At 33.9% G+C, this 21,109-nt stretch overlaps 2 protein-coding genes across 2 annotated transcripts; one reads left to right on the top strand and one right to left on the bottom strand.

Moving 5' to 3' along the window:
- Positions 1-3,008: 3,008 nt before the first annotated feature.
- Positions 3,009-6,072, bottom strand: LOC143559144 (protein FAR-RED IMPAIRED RESPONSE 1-like). Its single transcript, XM_077047816.1, has 7 exons — positions 6,033-6,072; positions 4,764-5,015; positions 4,218-4,593; positions 4,077-4,121; positions 3,915-4,035; positions 3,196-3,762; positions 3,009-3,086 (listed from the first exon to the last, which is right to left on the bottom strand). Exons 1-7 carry the CDS (start codon positions 6,070-6,072, stop codon positions 3,009-3,011), a joined length of 1,479 nt encoding a protein of 492 aa, XP_076903931.1.
- A 6,017-nt stretch (positions 6,073-12,089) lies between these two features.
- LOC143559148 (zinc finger protein 1-like) lies at positions 12,090-13,744 on the top strand. Its single transcript, XM_077047820.1, has one exon. The coding sequence runs from the start codon at positions 12,663-12,665 to the stop codon at positions 13,413-13,415; it is 753 nt and encodes a 250-aa protein (XP_076903935.1). The 5' UTR covers positions 12,090-12,662; the 3' UTR covers positions 13,416-13,744.
- The last annotated feature ends 7,365 nt before the right edge of the window (positions 13,745-21,109 follow it).

The following is a 21,109-nucleotide window of genomic DNA, read 5'->3' as shown; positions in this document are numbered from 1 at the left end:
AAACTTGGTATATTCATCTAAAACTCTCTCATATGTATTTCTTCTAATGATACGTTTATAATAAGCAATAATATATAATGAAAACAGATGGGGAAATTGAAACAGAAACAGATAATGTCGAAGGAGAATTTGATGATGATGATACGGATTCACGTTTGAGTTTGCAAATGCCATTGGGAACACACACACAAGAGCAAGTCGACTTTTATATAATCCCACTTCAGCTGTCTGGGATATCTGCTTACCTACCACCAAAAGAAACAAAGGAAGAGAATGTGAGACATTTGATTTATTGAATATCTTAAATTAATAACTATATTTTCATTTTACAGTCTTGGAATAAGGCAATGGATAAAAAGTTAAAGAAATTTGATAAACTTTGCTTAGAAATCAATGAATTGGTCCGTGGAGGAAATGACAAACATCTATCAAATTACAAGATCTTTGCTAGGTGTTGTTAATGGGAAGACAGATTCAATAATAATGTGGTTCCCAAAACACCATAATCTGAGACTATGAAAATCAACTCACTCTTTAATTTACGTGAGAAAAAAAATATCTAATTCTCTTTCAAGTATCCAACATATGCATTTCTTAAAAACATATATATATATATATATATATATATATCCTTGAAAGTTCCCACTTCTTATACAGCTGCCGCAATTGATTCAGTTAATTCAGATGCTGTCGTTGGTGATGGAGTGGTTGGGAAAGATACTGTGGTTGGTGATGCAGTGGTTGGTGAATAAGGTATTGGTACTATTATAGTTTTGGTTACACTAAAAACGCTCAACAAAAGCTCATATCTAAATTCTTAAATCACATATGTGCCTGAAGTTTATAACCTATCTGAATAAAAGAAAGAATCTGGTGCAACTGTTGATAATGCAGTGATTGGTGATGCAGTCGTTGGTGATGAAGTTGTCAGTACAGGGGTTAAGGGGCTCCAGAATGTATAATCTTTTATACACCTTAAAAGCTCAACAAACGCTCATATTATTATTCAAAATTTTATATGACAGTGGTGGCTGTCGTTGAATTAAACAAAGAATCTGGTACAACTAATGATGAAGAAATTATAGTAAAAGAACTAGAAGGGAATAATAAACTTGATGCAGTTGTTACTACAGTACTTGAGTGGGCTAAGAAAGGTATTAAATAGTTAAATTTCTCTTCATACAGATTGAACGCTCATCAAACGCTCACTTTATTATGTTTATATTTTATATGAAAGATACACAAGTTGAATCAACAGTTGTTGCAAATGCTCTAGTATGTAGTGAAATTTCTATAGGACCTGAAGGTATCAAATTTCTTTTAACATTTGCATGTATAAAACGCTTATTAAGCGCCCATAATTATTGTTTTACAAATATCTAAAACTACCTCACTTGGAGATGATATGGTGCATGTTCATACAAATGCTCAGGCATCTGGTGCAGTTATTAGTGAACAAAAAAGAGGTGAAATCAGAGATGATGTTGATCACTTAAATATTGATGGAACTTTAGATGATATCATATGTATAACATAAAAAAACCAATTTATGAAAAGAAATTTAGTAAACTGATACAATGACTTGTTCTTATTGTTTTTCAGTTAGTAAAGTTGAAGAGAAAAACCAAGAATTAAAAGTTGACACTGGTTTGTCTCCAAGTGAAAATTTTTATAACACCGACATCAACTTCAAAGATGATACCCAAAATTACATCTCTGGTATCGTTATTACAAGAACATAAAGACAAAGGTTTGGTGAAAGAAGAAAGAAAGAGAAAGTTAGCTCATGCGTTGAAATCACCATATCTTTTAAGAGATGTTAACATATTCACAAGTATTATAGAGGATGAAAAAATAATTTCAGAGTTTATATATTTTTTCCTTGAAGACATATGGGAAGAGGTTTTCAAGTCTACTTACACAGATTTATTTAAGGTGATTTTTGAAAGTTTTTGTCCTGGTTTGTATTTAACAACAAATGCAATGGATGCATTCTATGAAATGATGAATTATGTGGAAAAGGAAAAACTCTGCATAATCACCATTCAGGTTCTTCGCTACAAGCACAGTGATGGTATGATTTTAATCTACCTATTAAATTTAAGTTCTTATAAAACGCTCTTTAAACGCTTGTACATCTACATTAAATTCTTTTGCAGACAAGTGCCCATTATGATGAGGCAGTTGGTCACACAGACGAACAAAGACTCGAAGTGTTTACGGAAAACATTGAAAAACAGATGATGAGGTGTGATATCAAGTCAATGAAGAAAGTTGCTATATTCCTTGTGCCAATTCTACAAAAGAATCACTTCTATGTGGTTACTTTCAATATTCAAACAAGAGTGATAGAGTTGCTTGACAACAATGCAAATCAGGAAATACCAGACAATAAAAAGTTTAAAAAGCCAGAATACAAAGAAAAAGCAATCACAAGACTTTTTGAAGAAAGATACAATAAGAATCCTCAGATTCTGATAAACGCTCAACAAACTCTAAACAAAAAAAAAAATACAACTCCAATATCTATTATAATTTGTGATATACTTAAATGCTTTTAATTTTTTTAGAGAAACGTCTTTACATGTATCTTAAGAAAATCAATCACCCCATTGCTGATCGAATCCAAAAGGCCGCAATCACTATATTAGGATGCCATGGAGAACAACATAAAATGGAGTAGATTGTGGGGTTTTTGCTATGAGACACACGGAGACATATGATGAGAAGAAACCGTGGGGGTGCAGATTTTACAAGGAATGTCCTAAACAACTAAATCAGCTAAAAAAGTTATAGGGCAAAGTATTTGGGCAAAATCCTCCTTTTAGATCTAAACCAGAAAAGAGATAGTGTTATCGACAAGGCGCAAGCATTTTTTGAAAATAACACAACTACTTTATCCGGGGCGGAGTTGGTTGAAGAACTTCAAAGATGGCAACAACTAATTTGACTTCTTTCAAAACTTTTTTATGTATTTTAATACATGACCTTATGTTAGCATATTATTATCACAACAAAATTGATGTCTTTAACACAAACATTGCAATAGACTCTTCACCAAACTCACCGTCCTTCTTAAACACAACCTAAATAAAGCAATGTAAACGCTCAAGTTAAACTCTTATTAAACGCTTGTTAACTAATTTAATATTAAACAATTTTAAACTAAAACGCTTAATAAATGCTCAAAATTACCTCCAAAAATCCTGGAACATACGTATTAAAATCCCATATTTTACACTTCAAATTGCATCCTTCTTCTTCACAATCACTGAATTGTGAAACACCACCAAAAATTTCATTCATTTCATCTTGAACATCGTTAGAAATAGATCTTGTATATATCCTAACTGCTTCTCTTTCAAGATAACTTCTGGTTTCTAGCTCAGGATACATGTAACTACTGTCATGATCACAACGTCTGCCATTGTATCTCTGTATCTCCATACAAAAATTAAAATGGTTGAAAACATCAACTAATGTTAACTGAGAATTTGTAGCTTGACCGAAAAAATGGTTTTCGCTCTCTGATCTTGATGTTGTACGCATCAATCCATACAAACGTTCGTCTCTATGAAAAGCGGGTATCCAATCAAATCTGATTTCATACATATAAGTAAGCCATTTATTATTGTCAACCTCAAACTCAACCATTATCGCCTGCCATTTCTCCTCAAATTCAAAAGGACTAAATGAATCTGTCCACACAATATCACATATCCTACGCTTAAAATCTTCGTTGTTACATAAATTGGCTCCCACCTGAAAACAAACGCTTGTGAACCGCTCATGACCAAAATATACTATCATGTTACGCTCATAAGACGCTAACATATTAAACATAAAAAAAAGCAATTACCATGAAACGCTTGTAAAACGCCCACTATTAAACTACATAAAACAGTTAAGTTTACCTTGTCAGCAACTTTCTTCATGATATGCCACATACATAACCTATGCCATGTATTTGGAAACACAAATGTAATAGCTTGCTTCATAGCCGGGTCTTGATCAGTAACAATAACCTTCGGTGCACTACCAACGACTTAAGTAACATTTGCAATAACCATTTGTACGATTCACTAGTTTCAGAAGCTAATAATCCAACACCGACAGACCATCTTGTACATGTACATAAAAAAACATATTCATATATACAAAACACACAACTAATACGCTTGAATTTTACATTGAAACCGTATGGATCAATAACTTACTTGTTAGTCTTAATTGTAACATCAAAAGATATAATATCCCCAAATGCAAGATAATTACTCTTTGAAATCTCATCAGCCCAAAAAAAACGAATTAACTCATGATTATCATTGACATCATATTCAAACGAATAATCAGATGAAAATTTTTTCTTCGCACACAATCTCTGAACAAACATCTCAGCATCATACTCTCCAATAAAACAATTCAAACCTTGTTTAAAATTCTTACAATCATCTTTAGTTGCACCTACTTTTTCAAAACCACCATATTGTGTTCTCATAAGGTTAAACGCTTTAACAGGTCCCATGTTCAAATTAGACAGCTCATAAATAGTTCCTCTTGGACATGTGTTAACTTCCTCGCTGATCGAACAAACTGCATATCACAATATGCTACCATACTATGATTATGGCCTAAAACAAAATCATGTACTTCAAAATATACACCGTCCACAGATTTTAACTACAGTTGTGCTTTACAACCACATCTAATTGTGGGTCTTTTCCACCTTTTATAATATGACTTATTTGATTCATTATAATCACCTTTTGAATCATAACTTTTGGCTGGCTTGTGATCTTCTTTACAACATGTAAAATACTTGGTCCTTAGTACACCATCATGCATGTACGATCCACCTTTGTGAGCCCCAAATCCAGCTTTCTTAGCATATTCACTATAAAAATAAAATGCTTGATCAATTGACGAAAACATCATTCCTTTAACAGGTTTGTAAGAAGAAGCAACTTCAAGAATTATATCAACCCCTTGATCTTCAACCAAAAAACTTGAATCATCTGCAAAAAAAACACATAAATAAAATACGTATACTACACGCTCATACGGAAACCATGAATAAAAATGAATAACAACCTCAACACTAGCATGTTATGCTCGTAAAACGCTCATATTCTACAACATCAAAATCAATCATGTTAACACGCTCATGATACACTCATACTATAAACACCAAAAATCAACCATGTTAAACACTCCTACTATGCACACGCTTGTAACACGCTCGCAAACTAAACTAATCAATTATCATGTGATTCTCATAGACACTAACATACAGTTACCGTCTGATTAGAAACATAGAATACATCTACCGTCGATTAGTTCAAACAGAGCAAAAAACTTACATTCACGATCGTCTTCCATTTCAAAACCCTAGATCAAAAATCGTTTGAAAACTGGTTCGTATACTCAATTGATTTGATTTCGGTACAAAAATTGGTTCGTAAATAATAAATTGAGTTTGATTAAGCTAAATATCAGGATCGTAACCGTTTATACGCAAATTACCAAATTTAGATTACGAATCAAAAAGACAATTGTACCCTTCTCGCTGAAAATATACGGAATCTTCTCAACTGATCGCAACTGAATCGAAGGTATAGATCGACGCTCCCAGATATCGCGTACGTTTTGTACGATAAGGCATTAGCGTATTGCATCTTTTCTCTATATATACATATAATTAAAAAAAGGTTTAACACATTAAGCGGAAGCGGGCAAAGTTGTCAAGGGCTTTTTCTAAAAAAATCTAATACATTCAATGTCCAAAAACCAATAGTACCTTAAAAACCCATATATACAACACCGGAAGTCCAAAAAATAATAGTCACTTAACTACACCCATGATGTAAGTTGGCGAAAAGGATGGAAGTTTTGAAGAAATTTAAAGTAATTAAAAGCCAAGATCACACTTATCCTTAGGTTTTACTTTGAAGATTTGCTGATGTAATTTTAATTTTAAAATAATGTATTAGAAAACAAGCCACATTTTAAAACTTTAAAGTCTATGATCACACTTGTATCCACATCAGCATCCACCATGTAATTGTCGGCCATTTCTTAGTTTACCAAAAACGGCATACCCTACATCACCACTTCCACGTATGTTTCATTGCCTAACTTCTATGACTAAAGGTTTCTCTACTTAAATTAATATTTTTAATAGTTGTTTTGATCATTGACGGGTTGCTAACCCATTGATTATTTCTGTTTCATTCTTGAGAATAAACCCATCATAGATGGAAAAACCCTGACCCAATCTAAAACCACTTAACTTTTTATCATAAGTAAAACTTGAACATAAAACTTTCTTTTTAAATTGAAGTATTTGTATAGCCCAATTCAACCACTTAATTACATAATTTTACATATTCTTCTAAAGTTTGTTTGAAAAATATTTTATAAAGTAGAAACATTATTAAAAAAGAGTGACCAAATGTTAATAGAATTAAACAACACGACACAAAGGTTTCTTGACTTATTTTTTAACATAAAGGTTTTGTTACTCGACTATACTTTATCCTATATCTGAATGTAAAAAGAAAAAAAAATATCTTATGCTTTACACCAAATCATATTAGTGCATAAGTTATTTTAATGTAAAAAACTTGTGTATGATTAATTGTATAATGTGGGTCTTAATGGGCATTGTCACAAACTAGTGGGCTGGTTTAGGTTAAACGAAACCATATTATATCATAACAAGTTACTTTAGTGTTAAAGACATGTGTATAATTACTTGTAAATTGACGGATGAACATTGGACTTGTCATGTGTTAGTGGATTGGTTTAAGTTATAACAAGTCAATTTGGAGTAAAACACATGTGTATGATTAATTGTAAATCGACGAGCCTCAACAGGTCTTGTCATGTGTGAGCGAGTTGTTTGAGGTGGAAGGGGTGTTTTTTTCACTATCCTGTATTCAACTAATGAATTTTGCCACTACAAACGTACCGTCAACTACTTTAAACTACTCAAAATCTCAAATTAGTTGTCACTACCCTAAACTGCCATTGACTTAAGATCCGTGTGGGAGTCAAGAGATTGACTTTCACTTTAAGCGATTTTTACAGAGTTAAACGTGACCAGCTTGATCTCATCAGCAATCTTTTCACCTGGTTTTTTTGAATCTCCTGAGTGCATCTCATTTATATTTTTCCATAGTGCCTAGCACATGCTATACAAAACCTTTAACCAAACCGTTTTCCTTTCTTTTCCCGATAACCCCAACTCCATTTTTTCTCTGAATTAGCATTTTACCCGTAACCCGACTTTAATAAACCACACTGGTTATCCATTCCATCCCAAACGACAAATGCCGCAAGGCACCTACCAAACACGTATTCAACAATTTCTTCTTTCAAACATAAATCACACAACAAAATTTACCGAAACACCCCTATGTCTCAAATTGTTAGCTACCGGTATACGATCTTGAACAAGCCTCCATACAAATGAAGCGACTTTTATAGGCACCCATTTTACCCATTCAAATTTTTTTAATTGTGATTCCGAGAAGACACGATTATTTAGCATTTTCCTAGCAGACTTGGCAGTAAACCTTCCTGATTCCTCTATACTAACAATTATGACCTTTAAGATATCCACCCGTTCCATATTCTCAGCTCCTATTATATTTGACCACTTTGTAAACACAACCCATGCAAGATTTTTGCCCACCTTATCCGAAACTAGACAACACATCCTGGTTTCACTCTCGTACAAGTCCAGGAACATATCCTTGATCAGAGGATATTTACCAAGCCACCAATCTCTCAAAAATTCCGTTTTATTTCCTAGCCCCACCCTCCTTTATATATTGGTTTAAAAAAGCGCACCTGAGGCAAGATCCTCATTACGTTTACCTACATGGCGAGACCAATGTTCAAAAGGCGAGAATGAGCTAGGCACACTTTTAAGCAAAAAGATGCCTAAGGTGAAGCTAAGGCGAGCAGCCTTTCGTACATGGGTAGTTTTTATGCATCAAATGTTGTATTTGTACACAACATGTATTATAGGTTGTAGATGGAGGTAATTTATATATTAAATCATATATAATGCTTATTTATAGCTAAATTTTGGGTTGAGATGCTAAAAACCTATAAAAACCTATGATATATATTAATTGTAATTATATATAATAACTTTGCATCTCGCGTTATTATAATAACTTTGCATCTCGCATAGCCCTGCTTGCGGTGCGCACATATGATGTATATATGTGTGAACCCTCGGGTGGGCAAAAGTAAAATTGCACTAATTTTGACGTTATTTTACTAATCTCGTGAAAATAACGTTAAAAGTGACGGACGGTTAATCAGGCATCATGTAGTGACGTTGATAGCTGAAAGATAAGGGTACATGCACCGATCAGCTGGTGTCCTGATGATTGAGTGCTATGTGCCTTATGTCCAAGGTTGATGCAAAACTACTATCGAGCCGGGGGTCTCACCGGAAGCAGCCTCTCTATCCCTATGGGGTAGAGGTAAGGTTGCCTACATCTTACTCTCCTCAGACCCTACCATAGCTTTGCTATTGGTGGGATATACTGAGTACGATGATGATGATGATGATGAACTTTGCATCTCGCGTACGAAAAGTGTTTGCTTTTGCGCCTTGCCCTTCACGCTTGGGTTTGTAGATCTCGCCGCTTTTGTTCGCCTCTCACTTTTTAAAGCCAAGCTTTAAATATCCCAAGAATATCAGCCTCTAAACTTGCCAAATCGACAACGACTTTTAAGTATGTTCAACCATGCATTCCTTGCATATATTTTTGCTATACTTCCACAATTTCTATTATGCACCTTATGAATCGCCGATATATGCCCCCACCCAAAAGAATTATTTTCCATCAAACCCATAATTTTCAAACTCGTAATTGTCACCCAATGCATCTTCCAATAGTTAATTCATTTTCTCCATAATCCTTTCTAGGACCGATACGTGTACCCGAAACATCTAGAGATAATACAACTTAAGACTTCCTAAAACCGATTTAACTAATGTTAATGTTTCGCCGAAGGAAAGATGTATCGATTTCTAATAGTTTAGTTTTTCTTTTAACTGATCAATAACAGGCGATCCTCTTCATATTTGCTACTAATGGTAGTCGAAAAAAACAAAAAAAAAAAAAAAAAAAAAACAAATGGGAATATTGTTTTTTCACAACCAAAACTACGTGACATGTCGGTGACCTCTTGATCATTAATAACACATACACTGAATAATCGACTCTTATTAACATTTACTTTAAACCAAACACCAAATGGAAACAGTTTATAATTCTTGATAAATTCGACATGTTAGATCTCGACCATTCAACTACAAATAATGCATCTTCCGCGTACTTGACATGTGAAAGGATTGGACCTTCATTTGGTAAGGAGACCCCTTTGAAAACACCGCTTTCCATCGTACAGTGCATCATTGAGTTAAGGTCTTCCATTACTATTATGAAAGATGAGACGATGATAATGGATCACCTTGTCTCACACCCCGCTTAAGATCAAACTTCTTGGTGGGAGATCCGTTAACCAAAATTGAAGTTCTACTGACTTTAAACAACCCAAAACTCACTTCCTCCGTTTGATATAACATCCCATTTGCTCCATAATTTCATCCAAATAATTCCATTTACTGAATCAAATGCTTTTGAGAATATTTTTAACTACATGATAAGTTTCATTAAGAATTAAGTTCCCATCGAAAATGCTCCTCCCTTTGATGTAAGCCTATTCTTCCACCACTACCACTTTATTAATCATTTTCCTAATCCTTAGAATCTTAAGACAAGATTTTTGACAAAAGTTTGTGCATACAACCGATCAAGCTAATAGGCCTAAATTAATTATCTTATAGAAGACGGGTCTCTAACCTTAGGAATTAATTAATTAACTAAAGGACGAATTACAACCCTCATTGATTTATACTCAAAATCTGAAAAACCGCTAATTCTTGAACTTTAAATATTACTGTCACAGTTTCATGAAAAAAAGGTTGTGTTCTCGTTGCCATGCATGTCCCATTGCTTTAAATCTATTCACCAATCTTCTCTAAATACCCATTAATGCCCCCATCTTTAGAATTTGATCTCTACTGTATAATAGCTTTCTTTAAATCTTGTAATTTGATAGCAACCTCCTTATCTTTATACCACACAATTTTGCTAAGAGCCAACAACTCAAGCCATTTTAAGCTTAATTTGATCAATTTTTAAATATATTTTATTTTTTTTCGGTTCATAACTCAAAACTCAGTTTCCCTTTTCTTTTAGTCTTAATTTATGCTTTTTTAACTGCAACTGGAATTTTCCCGATACCCGAGGGAGCCTTTTAAGGATGATATGTTAACCTTTCATACTGAATTTGACGCTAAAGACTTGAATCACTCAAGAACACTATCAAAGAAGAGTCTCACCACTGCGAGTCACTTTCCGACCTTAAGAACATAAGATCCCTAGCTAATTAGCCTTATCTATCATCCCATGGTATGTTTAAAAACACTGTTTAGTTACTTGTTTTGGGTGGAAAGGTATCAGAATATTAGAAAATAATTATTGTAGTTGTATCATGTTGGAAGATGAAAGTTGTACCAAAGTTGCACTAACAGTGTTGATTCTCCAAAAGTAGTGGTGTGTTCCTTTTAAGAAAGATGCTCTTCCTTAGATGCCAGTTAACTTGTGATTGGATGTCTTCAAATTTCCCACCTGCTGTTTTGTTGTTTGTCCAATGACAAATGACTAAGAGACAGGTCTTGTCCCCATTTTATCTAACTTTAATTATTCAAGTAAATGAATACAAGAAATCATACCTAACTTTAATCTATTTATTTTCAACTTAACACGTTAGTTTAGTGATATGGTGTTCCAATAAAAGACACGGTTATGGACATAAGTTCTTATAAATGCAATGTAAAAATGAATTTTACTATTAGAAAAGTGTTTTTTTTCCAAACGTTTATAAATTAAATCATTCTTCTAAATTAGTTATTATATTAGATTTCTACTAACACCAATTATATCCTTTTTCAAATATTATTTTTAAATGAATAATATACGTTATAAAAATATTGGTTGTGTTTCTTTACCCCACTCCTCGTCTAGAATTCCGGATGAACTCATTGCACGTTAGCTCCACACCTCATTTATCCCTTAATTAGATCGATGGAGGTGATATCTAGGGTATTCGTAACAGTTTTGGACATTCTTAATAATGAGAAATTATGTGATGGAAATAAGGAGGCTCAGTATTCTTGTTTAAAAATAGGTTGTGTGTGAGCCGAGGAGAGGGTACCCATTTTTTTATCTAGTATTTTATCAAAAGAGGGGTAATTAGCTTTTGAACATATGAACATGTTTATATGATCATGTCATGTAGACCGTAGAACTATTGTAGATACTCTTACATGGCGTATATCAATACATATATATATATTTTATATGCTAAGTTTTATAAAACTAAATAATTTGCGTTTTATCTGTCAAATTCTGACGACGAACGTGACTTAAATAAAAAAGAAACATGCCAAATAAGGATGTCAAGGATATCAAAAGATCTCGATTATTATTTGTTAGCTATATAATATTAATAACTTCTTTGTTATACATTTATTTTATATATCTAATAAAAAGGACGTAAACATATTTAATTTCCATTTCTCATGTTACAACGCACGTGTCAGCGAGAACATATATACGTTAAATAATATGTTAACGGAATTGGGTTTTGTGCATTCATCTTTATTGGTGCAATTTATTTTTATTATTTAAAAGAAAGACATTAAATTTTATTTGTATGGATACAATAAAAACAATTCTTTTAGAGCACCACAATAGCAGGCCTCAAAACTGAGTTCACGTGGACACTGTCCAAACTTTTTCACTCATATTAAACCTGTTTGAGAACATACTTTTTCTTAAAACCAACATGGCAACATACATAAAGACAAATTATGATCCCAAATAGATGATATTGGAAGTGTTTCCGTTGGACCTAGTGCTCTTAATCAAAAGCGTCGTCACGTTACTACGTACCACACATGTAAAGGGGGATTAAGTATCTGCTCTTAAATAAATGTATTGGTTTAACCAAAAAATAGTTATATTTTTAATCTTTATAATTATCTTTTGATAAAAATGTAAGTGAGCTAGTGTTTAACCCCAAAAATAATGATGTGACAGTTGTTTAACGCTCATAACGTTTCTTCTTAGTAAAATCATCAAATACTTAAGTTTAAAAACAAAAAATATAATTGATAGTATAAAATAGCTTTAGTATGTTATGATTAGACTAGATTAGGGCTATATGTGCCTCATGTGAAACCTTGTGCTTTTCCCTGGAAGGCTAGAATTATGGTGATGCTTCATTTCAAAAGTGATTAAATCTATGTTAACGGTACAACTTTAACAGCATAGGGTATAAGTGCAATATTCTAACTATTTGTGAGTCAGATGAAAAAGCTTTACCTAAAATTATACTGGTACTTTAAGTCAAATCATGTCTCTTTAGTCTTTATCTAGGAAATCACTTTCACATAGTATTTTTCCACTTAAAGCACAAAGCACTCACTTTCCATAAAACTATTTTCAATTTCACATGCCCCTTCAAACCAAGAGAGAGGCCCTAAAACTAAAACACTCCTTGTGGTGATGGAAATATCATATGAACAACAAGATCATGCCGAACTCCCAAAACCGAAAAAGATTGGATCTTGCGACGCAGGTAACGAAAACGAAGACGGAGAAACAAACATCCAAACTTTAGATGGTGGTGAAGAATCAAAGTTGAATCAAGAACTTAATCTTATAGACAGTTTAAACATGGGTGTTTCATCAGAAAGTACAACTCAACAAGCATCAGATTCAACTGAACCTAGGGTTTTCTCTTGCAACTATTGTCAAAGAAAATTCTATAGCTCACAAGCATTAGGGGGTCACCAAAATGCCCACAAAAGAGAAAGAAATCTTGCAAAAAGAGGCCAAAGATTAGGGTTTCTTTCAAACCCTATGATTTCAGCAGCTGCAGCTTTTGGCCACACATATATGCATCAACAGCAAAATTACGGTTCTACCCTTTCTTCACTTCCTCTCCATGGCTATAACTACAACAGCAACAGGTCACTTGGAATTCAGGTACACTCAATGATCCACAAACCTGCTAATTCTATGTTTTCAAGTTCTTCATCAGCTGGGTTCAACTTCAAAGGCTTTTACGGACCAAAAGGATGGTCATCAAGACCCCATGTTGATCAACAACCAGCTATAGGAAAGCTTAAAGTCTCAACCTATCCCTCAAACCTGGCCGCAGCCCCACCGTCCCACGGCGGCGGTGGTTTATGGTGGCCGGAGTTGAAGATCAATCAAGATGAGTCCCAGAAACTTGATTTGTCTCTCAAGCTTTAGTCAATTTGATCACCCTTGACTATGCATTCAGTTACATATATATTTTTTGTCTTCTTTAATGTTTCTGGTTGAGGATCCATGATACTTATGTTTCTTTTCCTTTACTTTTTGTTTAATTTTTTTGAAATTGAAAATAGTGTGTATATTTTAGATCTTGGAAAGATTGTTGCAGATATTGTTCTTTTATGTATTTTGTTGGTTTTCCTATTTCCAACCCACCATATGATGGTAACTGATAAGAAAGAAGCATAGTCCAAACAATCAACCAAACTAGTTTGATGTTTTCATATATTATTCCCCACAAGTCTAGTTTTAAGTTTTTAAAATTCAACTTTTATCTTATACTGGTCCATTTGTTTGTTTTACTTTACATTCTGTGTAGTTCTTTTTACTATGTATTGTGGCATTGATTAAATGGTATCAATAGTTATAAATTGAACTAAAAAAAGTTGTTTTATGTAAGTTCTTTTTAAAACCCTAATTTTAATGTTGGCATTGTAGAAAAAGATTATCATCTGATATGATTCAGTATAGAACAAACGGGTTTTCTTAGCGAATGAATAGTTGGAAGGCCACTAGTGACGGTGGGTCTCGTCTGTAATTCATTGGTTATACCCCGAAAGTAAATATGACGTGGATAATCAGTTTATTGACGGATTAGACAAGGGATCACGACGAGTTGCTTTAACGAGGATTACTGAAAACTGTTTTGGCGCCAGAATGGAGATGCTAATTTACAGAAAGATTATCAATGGCCGTTTACCAGATGGGCATTTACCATCGCTTTGTTTGAGACATGACCCACAAATGTTCTCTCTGTAACGCGTTGGTAATATTAAAAAAGTATTATATATATATATATATATATATATATATATATATATATATATATATATATATATATATATATATATATATATATATATACAAGCAGTGGCGAAGCTTGGATGAAGATGTCGAGGGGGCCTGACAAATATAAGCATAAAAAAAAAGTAAATGGAGGGGCCGGGATCAAATTTTCGGTTGAAAACGGGTAAATTTACACTACGTATAAAAGATGTCGGACGAAAACGAGTAAATTTACACTACTGCGAAAAAAGAGAGAGGGGACCGGGTGAGGTCGAAGACTCACTAAAAAATAAACCGATTACAACTATTAAATAGCGATAAGCGGGTATCGAACACAGGAAGTTTGTGGAAAATGTATTACTAAGTAGATTTATGATTACTATATTAAACTAAATGCAAAAAGTAAATTCAAAGATTTGGTTGTTTGGTTTTGATAACAAAAAGAAATTAAGCAATAAACGAGTTTTAATCAATATGCGAAAATATGTCTTCCCTCGGTTTCAGGTTTCTATGAATGTTACGGTTAATGTTAAACTGAGATGAACAATAGGTAAAGTTCGTGTTTATGTAAACGAATGCGATAAATGAAGATCAAGTACTTGGATTATAAAACGCAAGGTGATCAATCAAAAACCAATTAGTTTATCCAACCCTAAATCCCTCCCGATTAATCTCGATTACTTAAAAAACCAAGAACTGACAGTTTAGAACACAAAAGCGATAAACTAATAATCTATCAATCAATACATCAACACCATAATAATTTAATCAATATGATCAAACTAATATCTCAGAAATTGTCTAAACATTCAACCAAACAAACATAACAAACCTTACAATTCGAGGGAAAACACAAAGGAATTTAGCCGAGCATGATTCGGTTCGTCATCCCTTCGATTATGATTGTCATACAAATTGAAAACAAGTGTTTTATGATTACCACACTTACAATTGATCAAGAAGCTCTCAAATTCGCCCTCGGGTCGTCCTTAGATGAAAAGATATGATAATAATATGAAAAGCCGTCCAAAAACACATGTTATATGGCAGTTACAACTTGCAGCGAGGTGTCCACCGTAAGCTACGGTGGCTACCGTAGCTTACGGTGGCTTTAAAAAACCTACGGTGGACACAAACTGCCTTACGGCAGCTATAATTCTCCAGCCCCCACCGTAGCTTACAGTGGGTACCGTAAGCTACGGTGGTCTTCACAACTAGTTTCTTATTTTTCTTGTTTTTGCCATAACTTCCTCGTTCTAAGTCCGTTTTCTTCACCGTTTTCGCCCACGCTCTCGTAATTCAATCTTTTATCCTCTCTTACCTGCCATTACACGAGTAAACGTAGTTATCTAATTCAACAAAATAAACAGATTAAACGCATGAATATTAACGAACTTAAACCACTTAAGGGTTGTCCCATTGACCACCGGTCACATTCCCACACTTACACGTTGCTTTCCCTCAAGGAACATCTCAACACAAACTTTCTATTACGTTCTACTTGTATCCACCAATCTTACCAAAAATCCGGTTCAGTTACGGTCCCAAGTCATATCCTATTCTCTTATTTTTATTGGGTGCTCTAGTTCACTTGATGTTTCATTTAAACCGAAGATTTCTAACCAAACCTAAAATGCTTTCGGTTTTTACCTATACATAACACGCGTTTACACATTAACTTTTCCTTGGTGATCATCCATACATTTCATCTTTAATCAATTCTCCTCGCATACGCTTGTACTATCATCAAATCTCCACCTATGTTAATGCATTTGACATGAATACAAATCAAGATGGTCTTAAACGGGTTGTAATAGGGCCAAGTTTAAGGGTATGGAAGGGAATATTGAAAGTAGCTCAAGCGATCCGATCCGACTTATTACAAACAAACTAAGTAAATAATAAAATAAACAACTATAAACATCACTAACTTCTCTTTTTCTTTTCTTTTTTCTTTTTTTTTTCTTTTTTTTCACTCAATAAATAATACTTTGAACTATGCATACATAAACATTGCAACTCTAATACAAACTTTTTTTTTCAAACTAATATAATACTTGAACATTACATACTAGCATGATAAACATAATGCTTCACATCTCTAACTGATAAATACTAAAACAATTACATAGAAACTTATTAAGTCGGATCTTTTCGCAAAATAATGCCGGGGTTGATCAAATAAAAGAATAGGCCCAATAAGGTTTTCTAAATGAACCAACCCCCGCCCCCCCCCCCACATAACCATCCTCATATGTATAATGTATGAGGCCCCAACCCCCCAAATCCCACACTCTCGCTCATCCAGACGAGGCTTAACCTAAGTGCCTCCATTATCTTTGCACTCATGCCAAGCTAAAATCTCGAAATGCACTAATTGTACAAGTTCTATCGGAGAATATCAACCGTCTCACCAACCAATACTTTCAATTTTCAAGTGTAACGAACGTGTTATGCAAGTTATTACACCGAAAGCATGCTAACCATGATTAGAAAACTACATAATCTCTTTTTTTAAAACAACTAGGCACATGTTCACTAGGTGAATATTGACCTTCAGCCACATGAAAAAAGTGTGGCCGTAGGCCTTTAGCCACACACATTTGGTTCTTGTCATATATGGCCAAAGGTCGCGACACCGTGGGTATGATATGGCCACACACAGTTTTTGGTGGCCTTATGTTGTAATAAGTGTGGCTAAAGGGTACATGCATTAGTTGCTGGCCATCAAGAAGGCTCTCCAATAAGTGTGGCTAAACGGTAAAAAATGGCCACATGAGTATTTACTATGAGTGACCATTGCACGTATATAGCCACATGAATTAATGTTTCAGCCACATGAATTTTATAATAATGTGGCCAATAGGGTTGTGTTAAGCGTGCATTGTGACCTATACCGTGTGAATATAGCAAAGCAATGGCCACTTAAATTTAATAATAGTGTGGCTAATTATATTATATAGACACTGGATATTACATTAAAAGTGGCTAAATATATTTACTTGCCACTCAAAAACTCCTTTGTAGATTATAGTGTGGTCATTGTCTTACCGTTTGTCACACAAAATGTTTTTCCTAATATAAAGTGTGGCTATTGTAAAACTTTTCGTCACACATAGTGAAGTACTGTGTGGCTAATCATAACTTATAGACACTGGAGGTTATTGTAAATGTGGCTAAAATGTGAACTTGCTAGTCAGAAACTCTTTTGTAGTTTGTGGTGTGGCTATTGTCTTACCGTTTGTCACACATAATGCTTTTCCTAATTTAAAGTGTGGCTATTGTCAAACTTTTCGTCACACATAGTGAGGTACTGTGTGGCTAATAATATCATATAGACACTAAAGGTTGTTGTCAATGTGGCTAAAAATGTGAAGTTGTCACTCAAACACTCTTTTGTGGTGTGGCCATTGTCTTACCGTTTGTCACACATAATACTTTTCATAATTTAAAATATGGCTATTATCAAACTTTTCGTCACACGTAGTGAGGTACCCGCGTGACTAATAATATCATATATACACTGGAGGTTGTTGTCAATGTCGCTAAAAATGTGAAGTTGCCACTCAAACACTCTTTTGTGGTGTGGCCATTGTCTTTACCGTTTGTCACACATAATGCTTTTTCTAATTTAAAGTGTGGCTATTGTCAAACTTTTCGTCACACATAGTGAGGTACTGTGTGGCTAATAAAATCATATAAACACTGGAGTTTGTTGTCAATGTGGATAAAAATGTGAAGTTGCCACTCAAACACTCTTTTGTTGTTTGTGGTGTGGCCATTGTCTTTACCGTTTGTCACACATAATGCTTTTGTAATACAAAGTGTGGCTATTATCATACTTTTCGTCACACAAAAATGTTTATGTTGTGGCTAATGGTCATTTATAGACTCTAATATTTGTAATTTCAGGTACTTTTGGACACACCTATTTAATGTGTTCTATGTGGCCAAATTGTGTGTAATTAGGCAATATATAATTATTTTTATTTTTTGTAAAAATAAAATTAGAAACAAATTATATTAACATGACAAAACAAAATTAGAAACAAATTATATTAACAATAATATTCACTTAAGCAAATATATATGCAAAATATCTTACAAAATACAAATATAACGACTACCTATATACTAGCTAAGGCGTCGGTTTTCTTGGCACTGCTCCTTGTCTTCTGTTTGGTCACCTGGTCTATTGTTGTGTACTTTGCCTTTGCCTTCTTGCCAGCTCTGTCTGGTTCTTTTGAGGATGGGAGTGGTGGTAGCTAGAACAACAGAATATGAAAAACAAATATGTATAATTAATGTCGTATTTTGTAATTGAATAGAACAAAATAGTATGCATTCATACATACTGAACGTTCGTTTAACTGTTCGTGAACCTTTCGGCGGGAAGTTCGTTCATGTTCGTTTATCTTTGTTCAATTACGTTAGTTTAGATTATAAACAAACGAACATAAACGAACACAAGTGTTCATTTTTTAAACTAAATGAAAAAGAACATAGATATTTGTTCGGTTAAGTTAAAAGGGAACAAACCTCCTGGTCACATAAGATTAGGTGTTCTGGCCAAGAAACAAAAGAACCACTTGCGTTGCCAACAGTCACAATTTCACCTGCCTCACAAGGAATAATTGCTTGTTCCTTTATGACTTCATCAATACTAACTTTATAGCAACCCTCTGGGATTGCTTTTCCATGCAACTGTTGTGGAACCGGTGACCAATAAACTTTACCATTTGCCACCTTGTTACGGTTGTCATGCACACACAAACGACACTCATACACCTATAAACCAGCATGTGAAATTAAGATGGCTTAGTTGAAGTCAATATATAAGTACATACCCATGTTGGTGGGAAATTAACAATGTTTCGCGCAGTACATACCTTTATTTCAGCAGGTGGGGAAGCTTCATCCGTAGATACATCAACTTTTCGTTTAAGGCCTCTCCGTTTTACCTAAAAACCATTCAATGAATCAATCAACAATTAAAGGAAAAACTGAAATTGCCAAATACTTACTGATGGTTTTTTCGAACCGTTACTATCCGGAGTGTGGTGTAGTTGTGATGTGTGAAAATGTATAATATAAATAAAGAACGAATCACAATTAAGCTTTAAATTTATAAAAACGAAAATCCTATAGAAACCACACAAAACCGGCAAGTGTACCGATCATAAATAGTATAGCATCAAGGAAGTCCGGATGTCGAACTCAAAGACACGTGAAAACGTTTATGATTAAGAAATTCGAATTAAGACTTACCAAAATAATATTTATTTAATTTTTAAGATTTTATTTAACTACTTAACTTAATTAAAAGAAAACTGTTAACAAAATACTTTAAGAAAATTTTGATTTAAATTCGATGAATAAAACTGTCTACCTAGGAATGAATCATGTTGAAAGAAATAACAAGACAACGGATTGAAAATATTCAAGACACCGGTTATAAAAGATGATACAACCAAAACTTGTTTAAGAAAGTCAGATTACCTCTCAGTCTCTCTAACAATCTCTAACTTATTTTAGTTGATTTTAAAGAACAAACCGGACAAACAATTATTAACGTGTTCAAATGACGACTCACCTCTCGGTCTCACCGACACACTATCCTAATGGAGACGAATACTACGCAACCAAGGATAGAGGAACAATTTAACTTAACCCAAATTAAACCAACTAATTGCACATAAACACTCAAACTTGACAAGACAAAACCCGCTCTCGCGCGGTCTTAATTCTAACAAGTAAAAGCAACGAGACAATATTACTTCTTATCACCTCTCGGTCTCAAAGAAGGTGTATTCTAACTGATTTTATATGATATATGACCCACTTATCCCTACGGTTGATCACCCCGCAAGTAAACCCAAAATACCAAGTAAAGAGCTTAACAAGCAATCAATTAACCAAAACCGATTCAATTAACGAATGCAAGAGGATTATAAGTAATTACAAACAAAACACAGCCATCACACACAATTTAATTCATGGTTTAATTAAACTTTACATTAATAATTTAAGTCTTGAACATTAACAATCCATTATACAAGTTAAAACTACTCAACAATCATCTATCCTAGGTAGAACAAACTAGTTTAGCTACTCATCACTTTTGGACAGCCACAAACACTTAATAAAAACACCATAAACATCATCATAAACATTATAAAACTCAATCAAGATCCAAACTTAATCAATAACAAGTCTAACAATCAAACAATTGCAAAACAATTCAATTAAAAAGACCAAATCAATCAAAGTTAGGGTTTTGAAAGATAAACCAAGTTTAGAGATGTATACTAAAGGTTTATGGATGAGATTTGTGGATGTTAATGACCCTAGCAGCTGCCCAAGACTCCTTCTTTCTTTCCCCAGCGGTCCAAGAGACACCAGCCGCCAAACAGCCTCCTTTTTTTCTTTTCTGCCGCCGGCTGCTGCCTTCTGTCCGATCGCAACCCTTGCTGCCCAAGCAAGGGTTTTTTTGATTTCGGGATTATGATGAAAAATTGGCTGATTATCTTTGATATTAACTTAATATAATATATTATAAGGCTTTTAATTAGTGGGCTTGGACCGGGCCTTGCTTAAACTTTTAAACTTTGACCAAAAAGGCCCCTAAACTCTTCCAAATTGCCTCTTTTTTCACCATCTTCTATAAACCTACAAATAAATATTCAACTTTGTAAAATCACTCATAAACAAACCAAAAAGACTTAATAATTAAACTAAAAACAATTAAAATATGATAAAAATGCTACGGAAAGTCAATGTGTTTTACAACACATCAAACATCCCCACACTTAAACCTTTTTCGTCCCTGAAAAAGTCTAATGCAA

Source organism: Bidens hawaiensis, unplaced genomic scaffold (assembly GCF_021521415.1).
Source record: "Bidens hawaiensis isolate Kalapana, Puna unplaced genomic scaffold, B.hawaiensis_p1.1 tig00019715_1, whole genome shotgun sequence".
In the NCBI taxonomy this organism is placed as follows: Eukaryota; Viridiplantae; Streptophyta; class Magnoliopsida; order Asterales; family Asteraceae; genus Bidens; species Bidens hawaiensis.
This window is presented reverse-complemented; position numbering and strand designations above follow the sequence as displayed.

What these genes read in the sequence shown, in the direction of transcription:
- LOC143559144 (XM_077047816.1), bottom strand. Translation starts at nt 6,072, where the DNA reads ATGGCCGACAATTACATGGTGGATGCTGATGTGGATACAA. An exon ending in GGATGCTGATGTGGATACAA is followed by an intron (nt 5,016 to 6,032) that starts GTGTGATCATAG and finishes TTTTTTTTGCAG; the next exon opens with ATGATTCAAGTTTTTTGGTT. An exon ending in TGAAGAAAGTTGCTGACAAG is followed by an intron (nt 3,763 to 3,914) that starts GTAAACTTAACT and finishes GTTTGTTTTCAG; the next exon opens with GTGGGAGCCAATTTATGTAA.
- LOC143559148 (XM_077047820.1), top strand. Translation starts at nt 12,663, where the DNA reads ATGGAAATATCATATGAACAACAAGATCATGCCGAACTCCCAAAACCG.